This window comes from Aquila chrysaetos, chromosome 7, assembly GCF_900496995.4.
Source record: "Aquila chrysaetos chrysaetos chromosome 7, bAquChr1.4, whole genome shotgun sequence".
Classification (NCBI taxonomy): domain Eukaryota; kingdom Metazoa; phylum Chordata; class Aves; order Accipitriformes; family Accipitridae; genus Aquila; species Aquila chrysaetos.
In genome coordinates, this window is record NC_044010.1 from 28468832 (window position 1) to 28489576 (window position 20745).

Here is a 20745-nt window from a genome sequence, read left to right on the forward strand (position 1 = left end):
GTCCGAGGGTGTAAATGGTTTCCTTTATTTGAACTGACTCTGAACACATTCCACTCTATTTATCAGTTTGTGATTTAAGGAATGACCAAGCCTCATGGCAAAGTAAGCAAAGTTGTCATTTGAATTTTGAGACAGAACGTCAGAAATGGTAAAGCTTCTAAAAAGGTGCCAGAAAAATCACAAAAATCAGACATGTAGCCAATGAGGCACTTGAAAAAAAAAAAGAAAGAAAAAAACCCCAACAGATCAAAGGAAAAATATAAGCTGTACATCAAACCTAATGTTGGTGGTAAATCTGGACTGGGCTTTCCTTGTAAGGAATGACACTTGGCCGCTTCTGGAATTAGTTTGAAGAGGGCTATCCCTTTTATGAAAAATACGTAAGTAACAGAAAGAAAAGAAAAAAGTAGCATAAACATAAATAATTGTATATGTGTTTTGAGATATATTGCAGAGGTCAAGATTTGTCTGGCACATGAAAAATGAGAATTCACATTTAGGTTCTAGAGGATCTACTGATAGAGTTTTTTTTTTTTAGTATTGAAAACCTCTCTTGTTGACATGCAGAACTATTTATTCAGTGTAACCTCTTTTACACTTCATGAAAGGGATATGTGGTCTCACTTATCCTTGGCCAAAATAGCTTACCACAATTTACCTCACTTTGGAACCTACACCAGTATTCTTCAGCTGGATCACAGGTGAAAAAAGGCTATCTATAAAAAGCTCACTATTTACACAAAATGGAATAGAATTTCAAGCTATGGCAGTAAATTTAGACAAACCAAATACCCCATCTCTCAATGGCTTGGGTTTTCCCTCCAGAACACACACTTACTGCAGCTGTTCTTTTTTTTCTCTAAAGACTAAGGCCAATTAGCCAAAACAGCCAAAAATTCTTTCTGCATCATCACTTACTACCAAAAAATTCTCCGTCTTGTTAAACCTGTTCTATTTGTCCTTTGCTGACCCTGATTTACCTTAGCCTTATCTTTAATCTGGATTATACTGACTTTTTTAATGCAGACAAGGTGTGCCAATGCTAACTGAGGAGCTGAGTGCTATGAGATAAAGATAATTAAAAGTACCCTAGCATTCGAAGCCTGTTGTAGTGTAAAATACTAGAGACATGGTAAGGAGTGAGGAAGCACAGATTTTTTTCCTGGAGTTTCTGAAAAGGACATAATTGGCAAAAGTTGCTGTCAAAAATACCCTTTGTAAAAGGAAATAACAGTGGAAGCCCTACTTCATATACCTTGTGATGAGGGAGGAAGCTAGTACAGTGTTAGGGCAGTGATGGGAAGGCACTAGCATGTCAACAGTCACTAGTATAAACTACTGTTGTGTATATACTGCAGTTTATCAAACTCCCAAGTAGAACTGTTATTCAGTATTTTAAAACATGGTAATAACACTTAATTTCACCATGACATACACTGCTGCCCATCACTGAGATCTACCATGACTGACATGACTGGAAATATAAATTTAGAGAAAAAAGAAAAAAAAAGTCACATCCTTGCATATACTTGATCTGTCAATCATTTTAGTTAACACCCATTTGAATACCTTTCACATGTGAATAACAAACAGGTTTCACAAGCTTACATAGAAAATATAGCATTTTTTCCCCTTGAGAACACGGGGGAATGAGATCCAAACTTCTCCTTAACCAATACTGCTCTGAGGAAACACATAAAATTTCTATAAAGCCAGGTGTTCCAGCAGATCTCACATGATATATTCAAAACTGAAGATAGTAAAGGCCCCTAAGGATTCCCCACAGAAAAAAAAAAAAAAGTCTTTATAGATAGTAGCAGTGTCTATGTTTAGACAGGTTGCAATGAAGTGCAGTGCAATGAAGTTTTTAGCACCAGCTGCTCCAATCTCCTACTTGCAACAGTCAGAAAAGACAGAGTTAAGAAGTTGGAGAATGGTTTGCCCTGGGCCCCTGGCTGAGAGGGCCAAGAGGGCTTCAATTCACTACATTACATTGCAACATACAGAGCACGTATATACTGCTATTCCCATTTTTTGTCCTGAGTACCAAAGAACATCTGTGTGTCCTGGAACAGAGCAACATTGTTGGCTGGTGACAGTGTTAATTAAGCCATCTCATTATCTCTCCTCAATGCTATGTGTAATCTATCTTGGAAGAAAAAAAGGCAGAATAAGATCTGTGCAGGAAGCAGATAACCAGGATATAAATTAATTAAAATAGAAATAGTCCTTGTTTCAGGTTGCACAGAGCACTGAGCACTCTGACTAAACACAATAAATCGCAAGCAATCATACCACAGCCTAGTGGTTGGCATGACAATAAAGGCAATTAGTACCTTAGGAGAGGGTTGGCTAAAAGCAGATGGAAATAAATGTCACTGTCTTCTGGACACTAACTGAGCCTTTTCTTCCTAAATGTCAAACTGCTGTCTGGGGTCATCTCATGGGTGTAAAACGAATGGTGATATCCTGACAATATATGCTTACAATTCTCAGCATGGGCCTCAGGAGACAGGGAATCAGCACCTTGATCCTCCCCAGACCTCCTGGTTGACCTTGGACAAGACATTTATATGGGGATTTATTTAGCTGACTTTAACTGTATGTAATGCTGGTATCTGCAATTCAGTCAGCTGTCAGATGTTTCACAACTCAGGCAAATGAGTTTATGGTTTAATTCAGCACCATTAATGTAACCGATGAGATCAGTCAAACCACTGATGCCATTGATTAGACCCCTCTGCGCTATGATGGGAACTTAAATACCCAGTTTAGGAGTAACTACCTACATAGTAAATACCCACATTTTATAAGATGAGTCTGCTCCCCAACATCACTTTCCAAATTTAGAAAATAGGAACATTAGTACCTGACAAAGTGATGTTAAGGAATTAGAGAGTCAAGACTGTGATGTTTTCTATTACAGCAGCATGGGGTGAATATCTAAATCTAGATGGGAAAGTTACTTAGAGCTTTGATAAGACATTGACTGTTCTTTTGTAATGGAATACTGCTCACAGATCCAAACTTCTGGACTTCATTCACATTTCATTATGCTTACCCATAAGGAGCAGCAGATGAAGCACTTTATTTATTTCCTCACACCAATGCTGCCATGTCCTGTTTGTCACAAAGCAGAATTCATACGCTTAAGCCCATTCAGACCAAAAGCCCAGTGCAAACTGCTTACGCTGCCTATCCGAGAATGGGAGAGTGTCCTCTTGTTCAGTGTTTCCTACATAACCTTCCTGTGACTATGCAAAGTCTGGTCACAAACAGCCTAAAAGAAAGCCTGATATCTGAATATCTGTATTCTTTTGTTGCAACTGCTATTTTGTGCCTTCCTTATCTACATTATGCCTGCAGCACTGCTAAAAATTACACCTGAATGGTTAAGGTTTTTTTCCTCTGCCTAGCAGCACCTGAGAGAGAGAGGATTTTCTTCTTTCTATGGGAAGATTGCAGGAGAGCTCCTTCTTGAAAACAAAAAGGGAGGGAAAACACTGCAACTACACGACAGTACATCTGCCCCAGCTAAGGAAAAAAATGAGCAACCCAAAAAGCAGACACATGCTTATTCTGAAGGAAACACAGAAATATGGCATGTTTGCACTGCTTTATCATCAGCCCAAAGCAGTCTGACAAGCAGCATCATGCCCTACTAGGATCCTGTGGTTTCTGGTACACTCAGAGTACATTACAAATGGGAATTATGGAGCTATGGATTCATTCACTGGCTGGAAGAAGAAAATAAAACCAGAAGTTCCCTTCCCAAAATAACTCATGTCCTTTCAGCACAGTAATTTGAAGAAACTGCAGTTTAAATCATTCTCTTCCATTTTTACTTCATAGATAGTGTTTGTGTTAAGACAAATCTTTGATTAAAAATAAATAAGTGAAAAATTACAAACTTCAACACAAAAAGAAGACTGTTACTTAGAAAAGGTCTATGAAGGCCTGATCTATCAGGAAAAGAGATTCCCTAAACATTGTATATTTGAAATCATACGAATAGCACCAGTAAAAAATTAATTCCCAGAGGACTATGGACCTCTATGATGAGAGGTTCAAATCTTCTATGAATTATTTCATCATACCAATAATTCTTTGAGACTACATGCCCGAGTGATAGCTACTCATGAGTATCAGAAAGGACAATGTACCCTAACTCATGCATTAACAGATTGACAGATCCTATGCACTTTACGTGCAGCAAAGAATACATGACTTTGTGAAAAGTGTCAGCAGTTGAGGATTGCCAGACTTCTTGTACAGGAAGTCAGCACTCATGATGAACAAGGAGATCATAATGCATCTCTGAGTGATGTGAAGCTCCTACCTACTTTTACTGAAAAAAACCTGGCAGAGTTATATTCTTAGACCTGTAGGACTGACTGTCACAGCCCCCCATCACTTCCACATTGAGACTGGGTGCAGCTCATGGATAAGGGTCCAAATTTCAAGCATCCCCCCACGTACAACCAAGTCAAAGGTGAGGTGGGTGGGAGAAATTATCTTTTTGCTTTCTTTATTGTTGGAGGAAGTAGCTAGCTGGATGCATAGTAAAGAGAAGTCGGGTCACAAAAAAAGGGAGAAAATGAGAATGACCTTTCTACTTGCCTGCAGCAGGAGAGGAACAGAAGAAGAAACATAGCTCAGAGTTCCTTGCGCTCTCTAAGAGGTCACTCGTGGATGGCGAGGGAGGTCCCTTTTTTTTACCCCAGTGAACTGTACTGTACCTCAGTAACTAAACTCAAAAAGGAAAGTTCTCTTCATATGTGGAAACTAACTTGGTAATATTAAGTCAATGCCAGAGCAATATGGACCATAAAACATGACAGTACAGATTAATGGATCTAATAAAGTTGAGAGAAAAAATGAAGTCATTCTCCAATAGAGGAAACAGGAGAAAATATTTCAGAGCGCACTGAAATTAGGCAACAAAACATTTAAAAGCAAAAAAACCTTTACATTCAGCAGACATACCATACTTTTTATCCATAAGCATTTCAGTTACCATAACAACTTGATCCATTCACTCAGTTATGTCATTTTTATCTCAGCATTTTGGAATTTGAATGGTTTGTTTAAGAACCGCAGTTGCTTTGGGAGCATAATGAAGACTTTAAAATTCATTAAAGAGTGAAGACTATGCTTTTTTATTATTACTTTTGGAAAATGCAAGTTTTGCACTTATTCTCCAAAGGGTAAATAACATATTTAACAAATATTAATTACATGACTTACAGGAAGATAAGCTCCTGGGGCAGAAGTAATCTTTTATTATATACAGCACAGAGGAGTCTTAATTCTTGCTTACAGCCCCTCTACATAAACACAATAAATACAATGGCCTTAGAAATGTAATAAATATAATGGCATTATAAACATAATAAATGTCATTAATAGTAACAAGAACACATATTCTCTGCTCACATCTGTAGTCTAATGTTAAGTAGACCATATCACCAATTTTAATTTCTGTAAGGAAAAAGCCATTTCCTTGTGTCCTCTGTTTAAAGTACTCTCTGAGCTCATATCTGTGACATTTGGGAAGACAAGACTAATTTCATGCTTTTATAAAAACCTCTCCATGTTCCAAACCAAATTAATGCCAACACACTCTCCATCAACTCTTTCTTTTCTCTTGCATTTGACCCATGCAAAGGGAGGGTAAGACTCTGCCAGCTTTTTAGACCTTTGCCTTTTTTTGCAAGCACTTCCAAGATAGTCCTGAAGATGAGCAATGAATGAACAAACTGGTATGAAATGTTCTTATTAAAAGAAACAGATCACAGTAAAAACTAACATGTAGCTGACACAAGGTGTGATAATACATACCATGACCATCATCGAAAAATTCTGTTATAGTTGCTGAAGTGCATTTGGACCAGGGTTTTGAAGCATCGATGCTAGTCAGAATGGAGGACATCAGGCGCTTATCTTCCATGGAGCCAAAGTTCTCCTCACAAAATTTGGAGTCATCATGGGAAAGCCCAAGCAAGTGCCCTATAGAAATGAAACAAATAAATAAAATGATATGACTATCCACAAGAGTTTACCAGCTGGAGCTCACAGTCAAAATAAATGAATTGTATAATTCACTCTCAAATTTTGAACAGTAGCCCAAAGCAGCCCACTTGAAACATGGTATCTCTGCTTGCAGGCAAAAAAGCTGTGACAGTTCACACCATTACATATAGCAAGGAAGTAATGCCATCAGCTGACATGTCATTGAACTGTGCTAACTGAAACCTGATGAAGATTAAAGTGAACTGTACTCATTTGTGTTAGTCAACAATTTAGTTCTTACTGTTTTTCCAAATCATCTTCAGCAAGAAAGACTAATACTTCACTCTTTAAAGATGTTCTGCAACTGCCTAGAAAGGTGCTACAATGTCTTTCTAAATGGACAAAAATGCTAGTATTTATGGAGCAACTAAACAAACTGTATGTAAATTCTTAAGATGCACTCCTCGCTGAAGTGCGAGTACCCTCTACAATACATCAAACAATCTGAATAATGTTTTCAAATATTTCTGTTCCATGTAAAGAGTCTTGTTTTGTGGGAGGATGCTTTTTAGTATTGTTTTGGTTAGGGTTTTAGTTTTCCTGGTTTTTATTTTTAAATGTATATGGTATTGGATATTTATACTCCAGAACACAAAATAATGTGCACACAAAGCAGCACATGATGGAACTTGTAAAAATCCTTAATGACCAGGGGAGTTCAGTCCGGTGCTAGATGAGTTCTTTTAAATGTGACAGCAACTTTTTCTGTAGATCAGTGATCCCCACCTTCTCTAGTCTCTGGGCAACAATAATAGATTGCAGGCAACACACTTTGTTCCCTCTGTAAACATCAGGTTTAACTTTAATTTCCATGCCCACACTTGATTATTTCACAGCCAACTTACTATGCAAGAGGTAGAAGACTGAATGGGAACCAAACCTGCAGGGAGCTCAAGCCTGAACTTAACACTCACAGTCTTCATCCTAGGCCAGAACACGATTAATCAGACATCCAGGGCTAGACCAAGAGTGTTTTAATGATAAGGAGAAAGACCACCCATCAGAGCCATTGCAGAGAAATAAACCTGATACCCTCAAATAGCAGCTGAAGAGACACATTGTATTATTCTGCAATAACTAAAAGCCTTCTATGTACCATCGGCTTCATGTTTTGGTATAACTGCTGTAGACTAGCAGTAAGGTGTGTAAAGTGACACAAGTAGGGACACCGATGGCAGGATATCATAGTCTGATATCCATAGTAATAGGCATGACAACAGCAATAACAATAATAATACCTACAATACAGGCTGGGAAAGAAGAAAATCAGCAGCTTTTACCTATTTGCCTTATATAAACTTGCTGTTACGTTGTTTTCATCGCAGCACTCACTGCCGAGCTGCATCTGAGATTAGAAAAGTAGCTATCTGACCAGAAGTCTGTGTTAAGGCTGCAGGAGATCAGAAATCAGGATTTCTGTCCCGTGAGAGAAGCCAAGGTATCACCTGGCAGCCTTACTCACATGCTGGGTTCCTGACCTAAGGATGGAGCTACAGTAAAAGTGACAAGGGGACCTTGATCTGTCACTTCTAGTTGTACCAGTGATGACTGACAACAGCCAGTCTGTCTTCTGCAGACACTGAATCTCCATGGGAGGGGAGGTGGGAAGGAGAATGAAGAGGGCATTTCTCTTTTTTCCTCCCTTCCCCTGATGTGCACACATTTACCAACATCATTCAAATACAGCTACTATTTGAATAAAAGGCCCTGTATAAGGCCTTATATTTATAAGTATTATAAATGCTAGTAAGAATTTATTCAAGGAAGCTGATTTAACAGTGATGGGAGTTAATACTCCTTTCCCTCTTACTACTGTTGCTAATTGCTATTGCAATGCTATATCAAAAGTACATTGCTGCAAAAACATAATGAATCAAACTTTCTTATTGAAGTCATGTCTAAATTACTGGTGTGTTTTACATTCATGATTTGGGCTTATTTTTTTCTGATAGGTAAAACCACTTTCCTTTGGCAATACTTATTATATATGGGCCAGTAATGTTATTCTTACTCTGCACTGAGACACAGCTGAGTATCAGTAGGTACATGTCAAGTTTCAATCTGATATAGCACTGCATAAATACTTGCTCTGAAGAGATGACAACACCTTTGTTTTATTTAAGCCAAATGCTGGTGTTGAGCAAAATAATTCACTAGTAAGATTATTATTTCAAACAGACACATTTCTCTGACAGAGTAACCAAATAATCAGTGCATCACTTCTAACCTATAGAGCAAATTCTGTGGAAGTGTCACAGGCTCAGCGTTTAATAAATCAGCAGCTACTGTGCCAATGAGGACTACCTCTGACTTTGCCAAAGTCCTAGACACCGATGATGAGTGTCTTCAGGAAAAGCAAAGATGACGTTATTTTGGCTGCCGTTCTATACAGTGTTATTGCTAAGCTTGTATTCATGCTAAGCACTGAATGGCACCAGGTCACACCTCGTGTCTGACAACTATGAGCAGAGCTGACAGGTTAATGAACCTCAACACATGCCTAGTAGTAATATAACTAGACCCATTTTATGCTGACATTAAATAACTCATTGTAGCATGTTTCACCCGTGTTCTGCTAACTTAAGCAAACATTTACTACAGAGGGCTTAAGGCCTTTCCTCTAGCTTTTGTTGATGGACCCCTCAATATGCAGCGCAGCTCCCCATTTAAATCAGGACTGCACGCACTCTGCTTTGGGGAGCTGTTCAGGAGTTTCAGCCAGTTTCTTCTATTTTACTTGTATCTGTGCACTTGAATATGCATATACTACCAATCAATCAAACAGAAATATTTGCAAAAAATTAGCCCAGCAAACAAGAAAACACCATGCTGGTTAGACCTAAGCCTCACTATAGCAATCTTCTCTGAGACAACTTGTACGCTTAAAGGTTGCAGGAAGAATGCTTTTGTATTCAATGTCCCAAGACTGCTCATAGTCGTAACACTGCAAGAAATTACTTCACTGCAGCATGCTTGTGAAATAAGATAACGAGGTTCTGTCAATGAAAAAGTAGTTTCATTTCTAAGTCATTGGACTTGGTACTAAACAGCTCTGGGTAAATAAGAAAAGCTGGAGAATTGGTCAAAAAGTTTGGCTGAATAACACCACATGGCACACAATGCACGTTCAGTGCAGGGTATGAATAATTGTTGGGTGCAAACCAGCAATTTGAGAACTTAATTTTTCAGACTGGTCAACGTTTTATAGCACCATTCAGAACTACCCAAAACTCTTGTCATATGAAGGATTCAGTACTGTAGTTCAGAATTCAGGTTTCTTAACCTTAACACCCTCTGATACCGCTCTGCAACACTCCACCCATTTAGGACACAACTTTGCTCTCTATACATCCCTTTCTTGCATAACCATACTTCACCTTTCACAACTTCTTCATCTTACATGACAGACATCCTGTGTGAGCACATAATAAAAGACTTAATACAGTGTAGATACGTACAGGTCCCGTTAACTCTGATGCTTCTGAATGTGCAACTTGGACACTTCTGAGTTTCTCTGCTACCTATGACATTCTTTTAACACAGGTTTTGTGTGTATAAGTTCCAACTTGCAGCAACTTCATCGGCCCTGGCTTTGCAAAGACCTCTCTGCATTTCCTATGTGTGTTTTTCAGCCCTGGCTCCTCCTGCAGTGCAATCTGTAAGCAACCTGAGCTTAGACTACCTACTGTCAGAGCAATGTGGTCACCCCACATCAAACTACGGAAATCCTACAGCCAAGCAATGTGAATGCCCCTGGAGCAGTCCAGGGAGTATATTGTGCTTTAGCTTGCTCCTGGCTTCCCTGCCTAAAGATGGTGTAGTTTCCTTCCCTCTCTACTCTGACAGACGCGCTGACTCCGCAGAGAATGTAACTGCTGAACTGTGGACTGAAATTGTTTTTCTTCCTTTCTTTTTCCTCCTTCATATAGACCAAAAAAAAAAAAAAATATCCTTCAGATATGAGAAAGCTTGCAGACAAATTTCAAGCTCTTCACTTTGAGCACATTGACTGAAAAGTTTTTCCATAAGATGATTGCAAATTACTCTCCCTCTCAGAAATGGCTGGACAGTCTCTGTGGAGAAGTTCAGAGTAAATAAATGAAATGCTTCTCAGGCAACTATTCAGCACAGAACATTTCATCCCAAATGCTTTGGCAAAAGCACAGGAAACTGAAACAGGGTCATCTTCTGGAAAGTGTCAAGCTACTGGCTTCACCATTAATTAGAGTGCAGCATAACTTCTACACTTTACAGTGATAAGCGGGGTGAACTGAGGACATACCTCATTAACAGTGTCTACTTTGTCATATTAAATCAGGCCATTGTTCTAATGCAGGATGAGAACTAAGTCAGTTACTTGGCAGCCTTCAGGTTTTTGAGGAGAAGCTTCCCCAAGTATTTGTGAATCTCTCTTGTTGTTTTTAAATTTTTCAAAAATAATTTTAAAAAGTCATGACAAGGAAAGAAGTAGTAAGTAGCAATAATTTCCAAAACATATAGTTCTGATTGTTGGTATCTGAGCTTCCAAATTAGCCACCAGTGACATTAGTGAGGATAATAGCTGTTTATAGCATTAAATATATGGATTTTAGCTCTCCATACCGATTTGCCAGTTATACCGATTTGCCAGTTAACTTTGTATGCGTGCTTACAAACACTGTGAATACAACTTTCAAAGAATTTTATGGAACTAAAATTCCTAATTCTTATCACAACCTAAATCTCTCTCTGTCCTAACTTTGCCTTTTAAGGCATTCTGACCAGACTTAAAACAGATAAAAGCATATGAGAAACTTCCAATGACTCTTAAAACTGTTTTTGCATTTCATTAACATAATCAAAATTCAAAATATCACAGCAATCTGTAGTCTCTAAGTACTGCCTAGCTAAGGTATGCTCTTTTTAGCACAGAAGTGAGAGCAACAAAGTACTTCTACACCTGTGGCCTTTGTCCTTTTGCCTCAAGAATTAAAGAAGGAATTAAAGAGTTAATAAAAAGAATTAATAAAAAGAATTAATAAAAAAATTTAAATTTAAAGAATTAAAACACTTCCCTTCCTACTTGAAAAGTCTGCTCCCCCCCTTGCATGCATGAACATGCTGGTATTATCACATATTGCTCAGGACATTAAGGTGGTTTCTGGCATTTACTGGTGGGGTATGTACATACATCCTGTATGTAAGCGTAATTCCAGAGAAAGCTTTGGGCAAAAGCAAAGACTTAAGGAACACAAATCTTATAAAGAAGGCTTTTAAAAACAATGCAAATTTTAGCACCACACCATTTTGTACTACTATGAACTTCAAACCAGGCTATTGAAAAAAGAAAAAAAAAGGCTACCAGCAGCTGTGTAAAATGATGACTGATTGAGAATGGGTTAGTAGATCATCTGATGTTTTCTACTTAATGAAGCATCTTACTGGTGTTGACAGTTCCCACTGAGTGAAAATGACATAATATAATTTTACCAGCAGGATGGTGTTTAGTTAAGTTATGCTGTAGGAATGCACAAAATGGTAAAAGAAACAGATGGTGAGGAGGCAGGGTTTACCCTCATGCAAGTGAAGAGGAGCTAGCCTTCTTGTAAATTGGTTTCTTCCCAAACAGCAAAAAGACCAACCACCTAAATGGACTGACAGCCTTTTCTCACAGCCTTGCCTCTCCCCTTGAGGTGAGACAGAGTGATTACATCAGTAAACTGTTGAAAGCAGTATGAAAGCAACCTGCAGACTTTGGACCCTAGTATATTTTGGAACATCATCTACAAGGGGCTCTCAGCACAGCTCAGTTTGTTTAGATGCTGAAGCAAGAAATGAAGGAGTCAACAGCAGTCATCAGCCCCTGGATCCCAGCTCACCTGCACTGTCTGCATTCCTGATAGTGGACCTTGCAATGCACAAGCTTCCCTACCCCAACAACTACTGAAGGCCAACACCTGTTACAGCCCAACAGGAAATAATACCCCAAATGGATTCAAAAAGAATTCCTACACCTTGTAGAAATGGGGTGAATATTCCTAATACAAGGTGGGAATACTCCAAAGCAATTATGACAAGTCAGCTAAAATTTACATCCTCTCTAAATATCAGGACACAAAGAGATCTGAAGGCAAATCAGGAGTGCATCAGAGCTATGTTGGATGTGTGGTGAAGCACACTGCACTGCAGCTATTTTCCCCCCAGGAGCGCTGGGAAGCAAAACAGAAGTTTGGATATTTCTGGATTTTCTTAAAATATGTTGCCAGACTATCTGTAGAGGTTCTCTGAGTGAACAGCATGCAAAAATTACTCTAATCTAATTTATTTTCCACTGGTATCTCAAGCATAGGAATAAAGAAAACAAAAAGCATCCCCAGTGTACAACAAGTAAAACCCAGCTTTTGCTAAAACACAAATCATGGTGGCTGTTCTAGAAAAAACCCCAACAACCGTGTTTATGGACATACACAGATGTCTAGTGCTTGAACTGAAGAGCGTGTCAAAGTACAGCTCTTGCACTGAATTTGACCACAGGACACATGCAAAGTGACACAGCATGCTAAAAAATGCTGCAAGCATTGTAATTTGTTTTCTTAGAAAAGCTCAGCTCCGATGAAGCATGTGTTTTTCAGTGAGCTCATGCCTTTCACCTATTTTCAGTGGGGATGACTGGGGTACAAAAGAAGGTCAAGTGAGTTGCCCAAGGTTACCCAGCGAGTCACTGGCTCTCACAGGATCAGGATTCACAAAGCTCCTGAATGGCTCAACATTCCTTGGTCTAATCACCAGCCCATACCTTCTGCACGAGCCTCTCAGTCTCTCCTTTGCTAAACAAAGATTGCATGCAGTAACTTTTTTAAAATAAAACCGTTTCTTTCTGCATGTACTGTTTTTCTAACTTGTGAGAGTACTTGACTCCTCGTTAAGAACTGCATACTGATATCACTCAGAAATCCTCTTGAAGTCATGGGAATTTTGCATTAAAAATGATGGACCTAAGCAATAATGATTAATAAAGTTGTTTTTTTATAAAACAGAAGTGTTTTGAAACACACAAGCTTACAAAAAACATGCATAGAATATAAAACTGGCTATTCCTCTTTCTTCATACTTGAACTTTCCTTCCAATTTTCTTTTCTTTGACTGCTATCCATCACTTATGAAAGAAAAAGGAAAAAAAAAAAATCACTCTCTCTTCTCAATCTCCAGCCCAGAGGCTGTTTTTAATATTTCTGGCTTAAAAGAGTTCTTCAGACTGAATGAAACAATAGTCTGAAGTGCAGCTTCTTTTCAGAAGCAGACATAAAAAAAAGCCACAATCAGACATTCATACACCAGTCCTGCAGACTTTACATAAAACAAACTTCTGCTGAAACGGCTTGTTATAACAGACTTCTGTGGGAGATCACAGATATATCAACCCCCGTCAGACAGACAATTTGCAGGCAAGATTCTGTCCAGGCAATACGGACTAGGCAATCAGAAACCACTATGTCCACATAGACTCAAATAATCATTAAAAAGATGAGGTCTTGGAGGTCCACGCTATATGTGCTGTGCTAATTAATGGGGCATGTAGAAGATAAATATTAATTTTAATGAAAAAGTGGGAGATGGTGACACCCATTTCACATCTGTCCAACTCAGAGGAACTTGTAGAGAACAGAGTTCATGGCAGCTCATGGTAAATAAACGAACTCTGGGAGAATAGATAGAGCAAGAATGAAAAATTGCATTGCCTGCTGCCTGTTTATTGGGTAATTCTGCCTTCCTCTCTGTACCGCAGGTACTTTCCACACAAAAACTACATGATCGTATCGGTAGTATTTACCTGCCAAGGTGGAAAAGTAATCCCTACTTTCCCCTGCGATCTAGAAGACTGGGGGTTCGGGCACGCACAGCTGAAGTAGACTTCTTTTAGAATCATAGAATCATAGAATCATTTAGGTTGGAAAAGACCTTAAAGATCATTGAGTCCAACCATAAACCTAAAATTGCCAAGTCCACCACTACACCATGTCCCTAAAATAATTTTTTATAATGATTGTTCTGAAACAAAGGCAAAACACAATTTCATTCTCAATTCCCTTATGGTTGCAGAGATACTACTATTTCACTCTATGTATTTGGCTTTAAGTTATGATGTTTCAGGATCCATAGCAGTTTTTCAAAGTATAGCGCTTGTTTAATCTAATTCTTCATGAGGTTACATGTACACAAAGATCAGCACAACTCCAGAAAACTTCTGAAAACTCAGGCTGTGTCTGAGTCACTTCCTGAATTCTCTGGTTGAGAATTTAGCCCTCCATCTCCTCACTGCTCTGTCAGAATCACTTCATGTTAAGAAGGCAAAGATGCCCAGTCTACTCAGACTTGAAAGTACGTGGTAGATAAAGAAAAGCTCAAGCATATTCAGAAACTGAGGATTCAATTTTTCTACATCATATCAATTTCCTGCTTCCATCTCTCCACTCTTCCATACTAACTGTCTCGGCTTCAATAAAAAAGGTTTGTTTTAAGCACCATCTGTGCTGCAGGTGGAACAATTACATATTACACATAACATTATAAATTAATAAAAATATTGTTGGGCAAGCCAAGAATTTTTACCCAAAATTTTAACCAGCAACCTTTTGTACAGCTGACGTTTGTTTGTTGAAGCATCAGTTAAATTTTCTGCCCCACTCTTCACCTCTTGTGAAGGCTTAGCTTTGACTGCCCATCTTTTCTCTTAACCAAAGGGGATTACATTCAAGAGGGCTTAATTTAAGAGCTTTTGCAAGCGGAAGTTTAGATAGAACTTTGAAAAAGGTTCAAAGAGAAGGAATCAAGCAATTTTGCTAATGTATGTCATCAGAGAAGACTTGGATGAGTGTACTGTCTCTCTCTCTTTTTTGTTGTTTTAAGAAAGCAAATCTGCCTAATTATGATTACCTGGATATTTGCCTAAACTTTGTCTGTCATGAGGGAAACATAATATGAAAGTCAGACAACGTTCACTATTTTTTCATGTGCCTATGAGATTCTGTGCCCTTGGCAATGTATCCCCCTTTAAATGAAAGGCTACAAGAGATTTGTACCTGTCAAGTCTGAAGCTTGTCTTTATCTGCTTTATCTTGACAGCCTTGAAATCAAAGGGCTACATGTACAGCAGTGGAAAAGATGACTATTAGTTACCTTTGAGTGTATACAAAATGAATATGTGGTAAAATATGGAATGAGAGTACTTTTTGACTCTTCTATGGACATCAAAAGCAAGACTACCATTTAAATATCATACACACTGTTCTTGGTTTCAGTTTTTTCTGAAGAAGGGTCAGAATCATACAGTTTGCTATAAAGGTTACATAGGTTAGACCTGGTAGACATGGCCCTCTTTCTACAGAGGCCTACAACTCAAATACAGGCTCAGGCTCTGAATAAATACTTTCAATCCACTCAGATTCAGCAAAATTGTATTTTGATGTATTTCAGTGAACCACCTGAGTAGGGACCCCAGGAGTGGTACCTTACTTCTAAAATGGCTTCTTTACATAAAATTATGCTCTCTAATAAAGCACTACACTTTGCTGACAGCCCATGTGATACTTTTGTCCTCAGTGGTGGCAGATGCCACTGAATGATGGCATGCTGAAAAAGATTTGGTATCAAACACGCTATTTTCTAGTTTTGTTTTCTGTACAGTTCCTTGATTTTAGGTGTTACACAGTATAGCTGTGGAAGAAGTTCTGATAACTTCACATAACCATAGAAAATGAGGCTGAGAGGAGACCTTGAAAAGCCATCTTGTGCATCCCTCTGCCCTAGGGTAGGATCAGCATCCCCTAAGCCACAGCTGTTTTAGCAAGCCAGGTCCTGCGAACCTCCAGTAATGGAGATTTCACAGCCTCCCCAAGCAATTCATTCCTGCCCTTAACTGTCCTTCTGGTTAGATGATCTTGGCTAATGCTTAAAGTAAATCTCCCTTGCTGCAATTTAAGGCCATTACCCCTTGTGCTGTCCCAGGTGGACATGGAGAATGATTTATTACGTAAATTTTTGCAACGATTTTTTTAATATATTTGAAGACTGCTTTTATGCCCCACTTTGGCCTTCCCTTCTCTAAAGTCACATGTAAAAGATAAAAGAAAACTAATGAACAGAGGTTTAATTAGTTCCATGTAGCAATTTTAAAGCTATATTCTAAAAATAAAATACTTGGAAAGAACATCAGTAAACCATATTACTCAGGAGGATAGAAAGAGTAATAGCATGCCAGCATGGCTGCATAACAGAGAACTAAGAACTTTGCAAAAGGTCAAATGAACATTACCACTGAGCAAAAAGGCAGTGTGTTCTCTGCACCTCCTCTTAAAAAAAAGAAAAGTTCTTCAAGATTGATGGAAAGAATAAAGATACATATAATTTAAGTTATTAGACCCATGTAACTCTCACTGAACTAAACTGGAGCTTTGACTGCTTAAAGACTTAAGGAAGGATGCTTTTGTATTTAAGGACTAGATTGAAACTCAAGAGACAAGTTTAATCCTTGGCTTTCCCTGAGACTTCCTTTATGATTTGGGGAAATTACCTATTGATAAAACGAGTAGTACCTCCACTTATTTCCTCTTGAACTCTTCTCATTTTGTTTTTGTAGATGACAAACCCTTTAGGATGGTGGGCTGTCTGTACTGAAGCATGCGGGACTCCAGCATAGGAGGAGCCAAAGACAGCAGAAACTTCTGACCATGACTGCATCACAAAATGCAACACCAGGCTACTAACCAAGGAATTGTCATGTACTGGATATATCCCATTGCAAGAGATGTTAAACGTAACCTCAAATTGATTGACTCTGCCTGCTGGTGATGTTGGATCATGCTTATCTTCATGGGATGCACAGGTTGGCTTATAATTCAACACTGTAAAAGCAACAAATCTCCAACCCAAAAGTACAGAGTATTAGAGTAAGAATCTAGTTGTTTTTGTTTCCTGATGGTTATTTTAATAAAGATATATGGAGAAGCAATATGTTAGTGATGACCTATGAAAAACATTAAATAAACATTGAGATTATGAGCAATCATAGGTTCTTCAATGCTTTTCTCCAGATATCTCTGTGAAGCAGTGCATGAAGTAAGGAAAAATCATTTTTTTACCAACAGTAGGCTGATGATAACAAAGACTTAGATAATGTCTACATACTGTGCCTCAACTAGCTCAGATATCCCTGCAAAGCTATGGAGGCATAGCTGAAGGAGTTTCTTAAAGTCAAAAAAGACACCCGTATGCCACAACATGGAGCTGAACTGATGATTTCAGGCAAGAATCCAGCAGGCTATTTTTATGACAGCAAAGCTACTGCTATCCAAACTGATAGCAACATGTTCCCTGCTAGAAAATAACCATATATGGATTTACCATTAGCGGCTGGATGTCTTGACAGGCTATGATTTAAAAATAACATTTATGCACTGCTTCCCTTTATTCTGAGGAGAAACTGGATTATCACATTCAAAGTTACAAGGTTTCCTCCTGTTTTTTGTTGCTTTATCCTCATTTTCTGCATTTGACATTGGAGACAAATGATTCCTGATTTTCCTGCATACAAGTAGGACAAGATTCAGGTCCTACCTCATCAATCTTTACATATGGATCTCCACCTCTTATTGTCAGCTCATCAGTTGTACTAAGAATTTGGTTGCATCTATTTCTTTCTGTGCTCTCGTTTACAGCTCTTTGGAGATTTTGCCTGTTATTGCTGCTCATTCATACTCTCCCCCTCAAAAACCACTGGTCAAAATCCATCTATTTTATCTGAAAGAAATAAAATAAACATCTAAGACATAATGTAGTAGAAACCCTGGCAACAGAAGTGGCAGGCTTTATTCTGTAGCAGGCTGCTTTTTAGCTTCCTATGCACATATCCAACCTGAGCTCCTAGGTTGTGCATCGTCCTGTTTGGTTGAGCTGCAGTTCCATTTACTTTGGTTGTCTTCCAGAGAAAGAATCTGATCCTCAAAAATGCTCTTGGATCCTTCAGAGAGGAAACAAGAGCATTCAGATCCCCTTGGAAGTCAAAGTGAGGACACAGCCATTCTCCAGATCAAGTCCATGTTAATGATGCTGCATCTGCTACCCATGCACATGCAGCAGGGTTATTTAAAAAACTGCAGATGGTGACTCTGATTTACTTAGTGGCTCACCTTGCTCTTCCTACTGACAGAAAGGAGCATCTTAGGCTTAGAGCCCTTAGCATCCCCTCTGTCTTGCAGGGCATCTCCTCTGTTGCCAGGTGAATTCCGCCAAATAACCAAGCCGCTGTAAAATTAAAGCTATACCCTACCCACAGGACAGGGGGAACTTTAAGACTTCTGAATTGTAGGAAGAAATCTGGTCTCCAAATAAAATAAAGCAAGGTTTTCCCCAAAGTGCTTAACTAAAGGGTACCCATGCCACACTTTTATTTTTCATCCTTTTTTGACCTTTAATTTAATGTAAGTACTCAAGCAATTTTAGCTGTGTTTTCTTCTCAACTTCTCCCACTTCAGGCCACACACACAAAGATCATTCTGTGACTTGACACCCCTCCTTTCCTAAAATCTTATGGTGAGGAGAAAAAAAAAAGGATGTTATTTTAAACAACCTCAAACTAGAGGTTTTTTTGTCCATTAGGGTACTTATTTATTCATTTCAATTCATGCCTTTTTTACATTGAAAATTATAGCTTTTACAGATTCCTGTAAATGTCTAGGTATGAAAATGGCTCTTTTTCAAAAATGTGCTTCTAGATCACTAAAAATAATTCACTTTTGTTTACATTTTCTTTGTGTGGAATTTAAGGTAATAATATGTATATTTACTGTTCATCCCTATCTTTACTAATCTATGTTCTTTCATTTTTAACCTATCTAAACATGTATTTATTGCTGATAAATGGTAGTCAAGACACATTACTTACCTCTTCACACACCAGATATATTAACACTGGCATCACAAGAAGCTCCTTCATCCAACCTCACCAATGCCCACTAACCTTCAGCAGTAAGCGTCACTTCTGGATGCAAGAAGAGACAAACAGCCCCTCTAGCAGACTGGCCTTTGAGTGACAGGCTAAGTTTGCCAATCTATCTGCTTGTCCCATTTCTAGACTAGGTTCGTGATGGGTCATTAGCTTCACAGCATCCAGGTTTGATGCCACTAAATTCATCTGATGTAAAGTTGTATTTGATGTATTGCTGTACTTATCTCCAAATGCTCTGAATTAGTGATTCAGAGGGCTTTTTCTTTTATAATTACATTCTTGTTTATTAAAATAAAATTTCTGTTTTGGGGACTCATTCTACCACAACATTTTATGTTTCCATGCAACATGATTCCTCTCCAGCCATTACTGATTTCATTTATTTGTAGCACCATAAGAGCAGTAGGGTTAGGTTCACTACTCATTGAAGGGTCAGATCACTGACATGCCAGCAGCTTTTTCATACTTGGTGACCTCTGGCTGCTGAGCCAGATGTATATATAAGGCACACAACTCTTGGGCTGTACCTGCTAGCTACTTGAAAATTGAACTACTGCAATGATACTCCCAAAGCAAACTTTACTTTGGTTTGGCATGAGATACAAGGCAATTCAGCAATTGGCTCTCTCTGAATGTTCTCCTTTCCTTGTTATTGCCTTCCAAGAATGTTAAGAAAAAAAAAAAAAAGCACATTCTCCACTTTTAAATCGCTGTTCACTCACCAAAGTGAATAGCCCTCATACCGAATGTATTTCCAGTGAACACAGCTCACAAAACATTAGTAAATTAAAAACAATAAAGATGGCAGCAGTCTCTCTGAAGGAATATATCATGACAGATGTAATCTCCCAGAATACGGACTTTCTTCTGTCACTAATTCTACCTTAAATCCTTAAATCTTGAAAAGGGTACATGTAAGGGTCCTACATTAAATTGCTGTCCACTGAGGTGGAAACTGTAACACAGTTAGAATTTTTTTGATCAAACCTTTATCACCTAAATACTATTTCACTTATTTCAGGATTCACATTAGTACAATATTTTACCATAAAGGTGGAATTTCCATATACTTAGAAAAAGATCAGAATTCTGTTTTTTTCCACAAAAGCCTTCCTCTGCAGGTAATACATTCTCCCAAGAAAAAGTTTTGTAAAAGTAGAGCATGCAAGTAGTTCAAAAAGGTGAGTTATTTTCCACTGTGTATGCACTAAATGCATATGAATTACAATAGATGGGCCAAATGCTTTCTCAGGAAGGACACATATTAACATCTTTGGACAGTAGCAGTAGCCTTTGAATTTTCACTTCAACTACTGCTTAGAAACGACATTGTCAGAAAGGAAACACCTACTGTGCGCCTTCACTTGCCTTCTGATCCCTTATTAGTTAACCCTGAAGTGCGTATGTATACAGCCTTAATCCCCAAGTGAGTATCTGGACCAGGGGAAATCTGGAATTAATTGTGAAGTATTTTGGTTACTAATGCAGCTGTTACAAGTGTTTGATTTGGCAAGGGAACAGAAAAGGCACTGCATACCAATTTCGTGAGCCACTGTAAAAGCTGCATGGAGGCCGTCATCTTCAATCACTGCACAGCTGCGCTCAGGAGAGCATATGGTCCCAACGTCTGCCATTCCCAGAGTATCACATGAATGATGCCCACATAAATCCTGCCCAGGAAGGAAAGAAAA

The 20745-nt window shown here is 38.5% G+C and overlaps 1 protein-coding gene across 1 annotated transcript in view; it reads right to left on the reverse strand.

The window, feature by feature from the left end:
• Positions 1-20745, reverse strand: part of ADAMTS5 (ADAM metallopeptidase with thrombospondin type 1 motif 5) — a 47381-nt gene that overhangs the window by 13899 nt on the left and 12737 nt on the right. The window contains exons 2-3 of the mRNA XM_030019835.1: positions 20592-20724; positions 5842-6009 (exon numbers count right to left, since the gene is read on the reverse strand). Of these exons, the coding sequence (XP_029875695.1) occupies positions 5842-6009; positions 20592-20724 (301 nt within the window). The remainder of the gene's footprint in view (positions 1-5841; positions 6010-20591; positions 20725-20745) is intronic.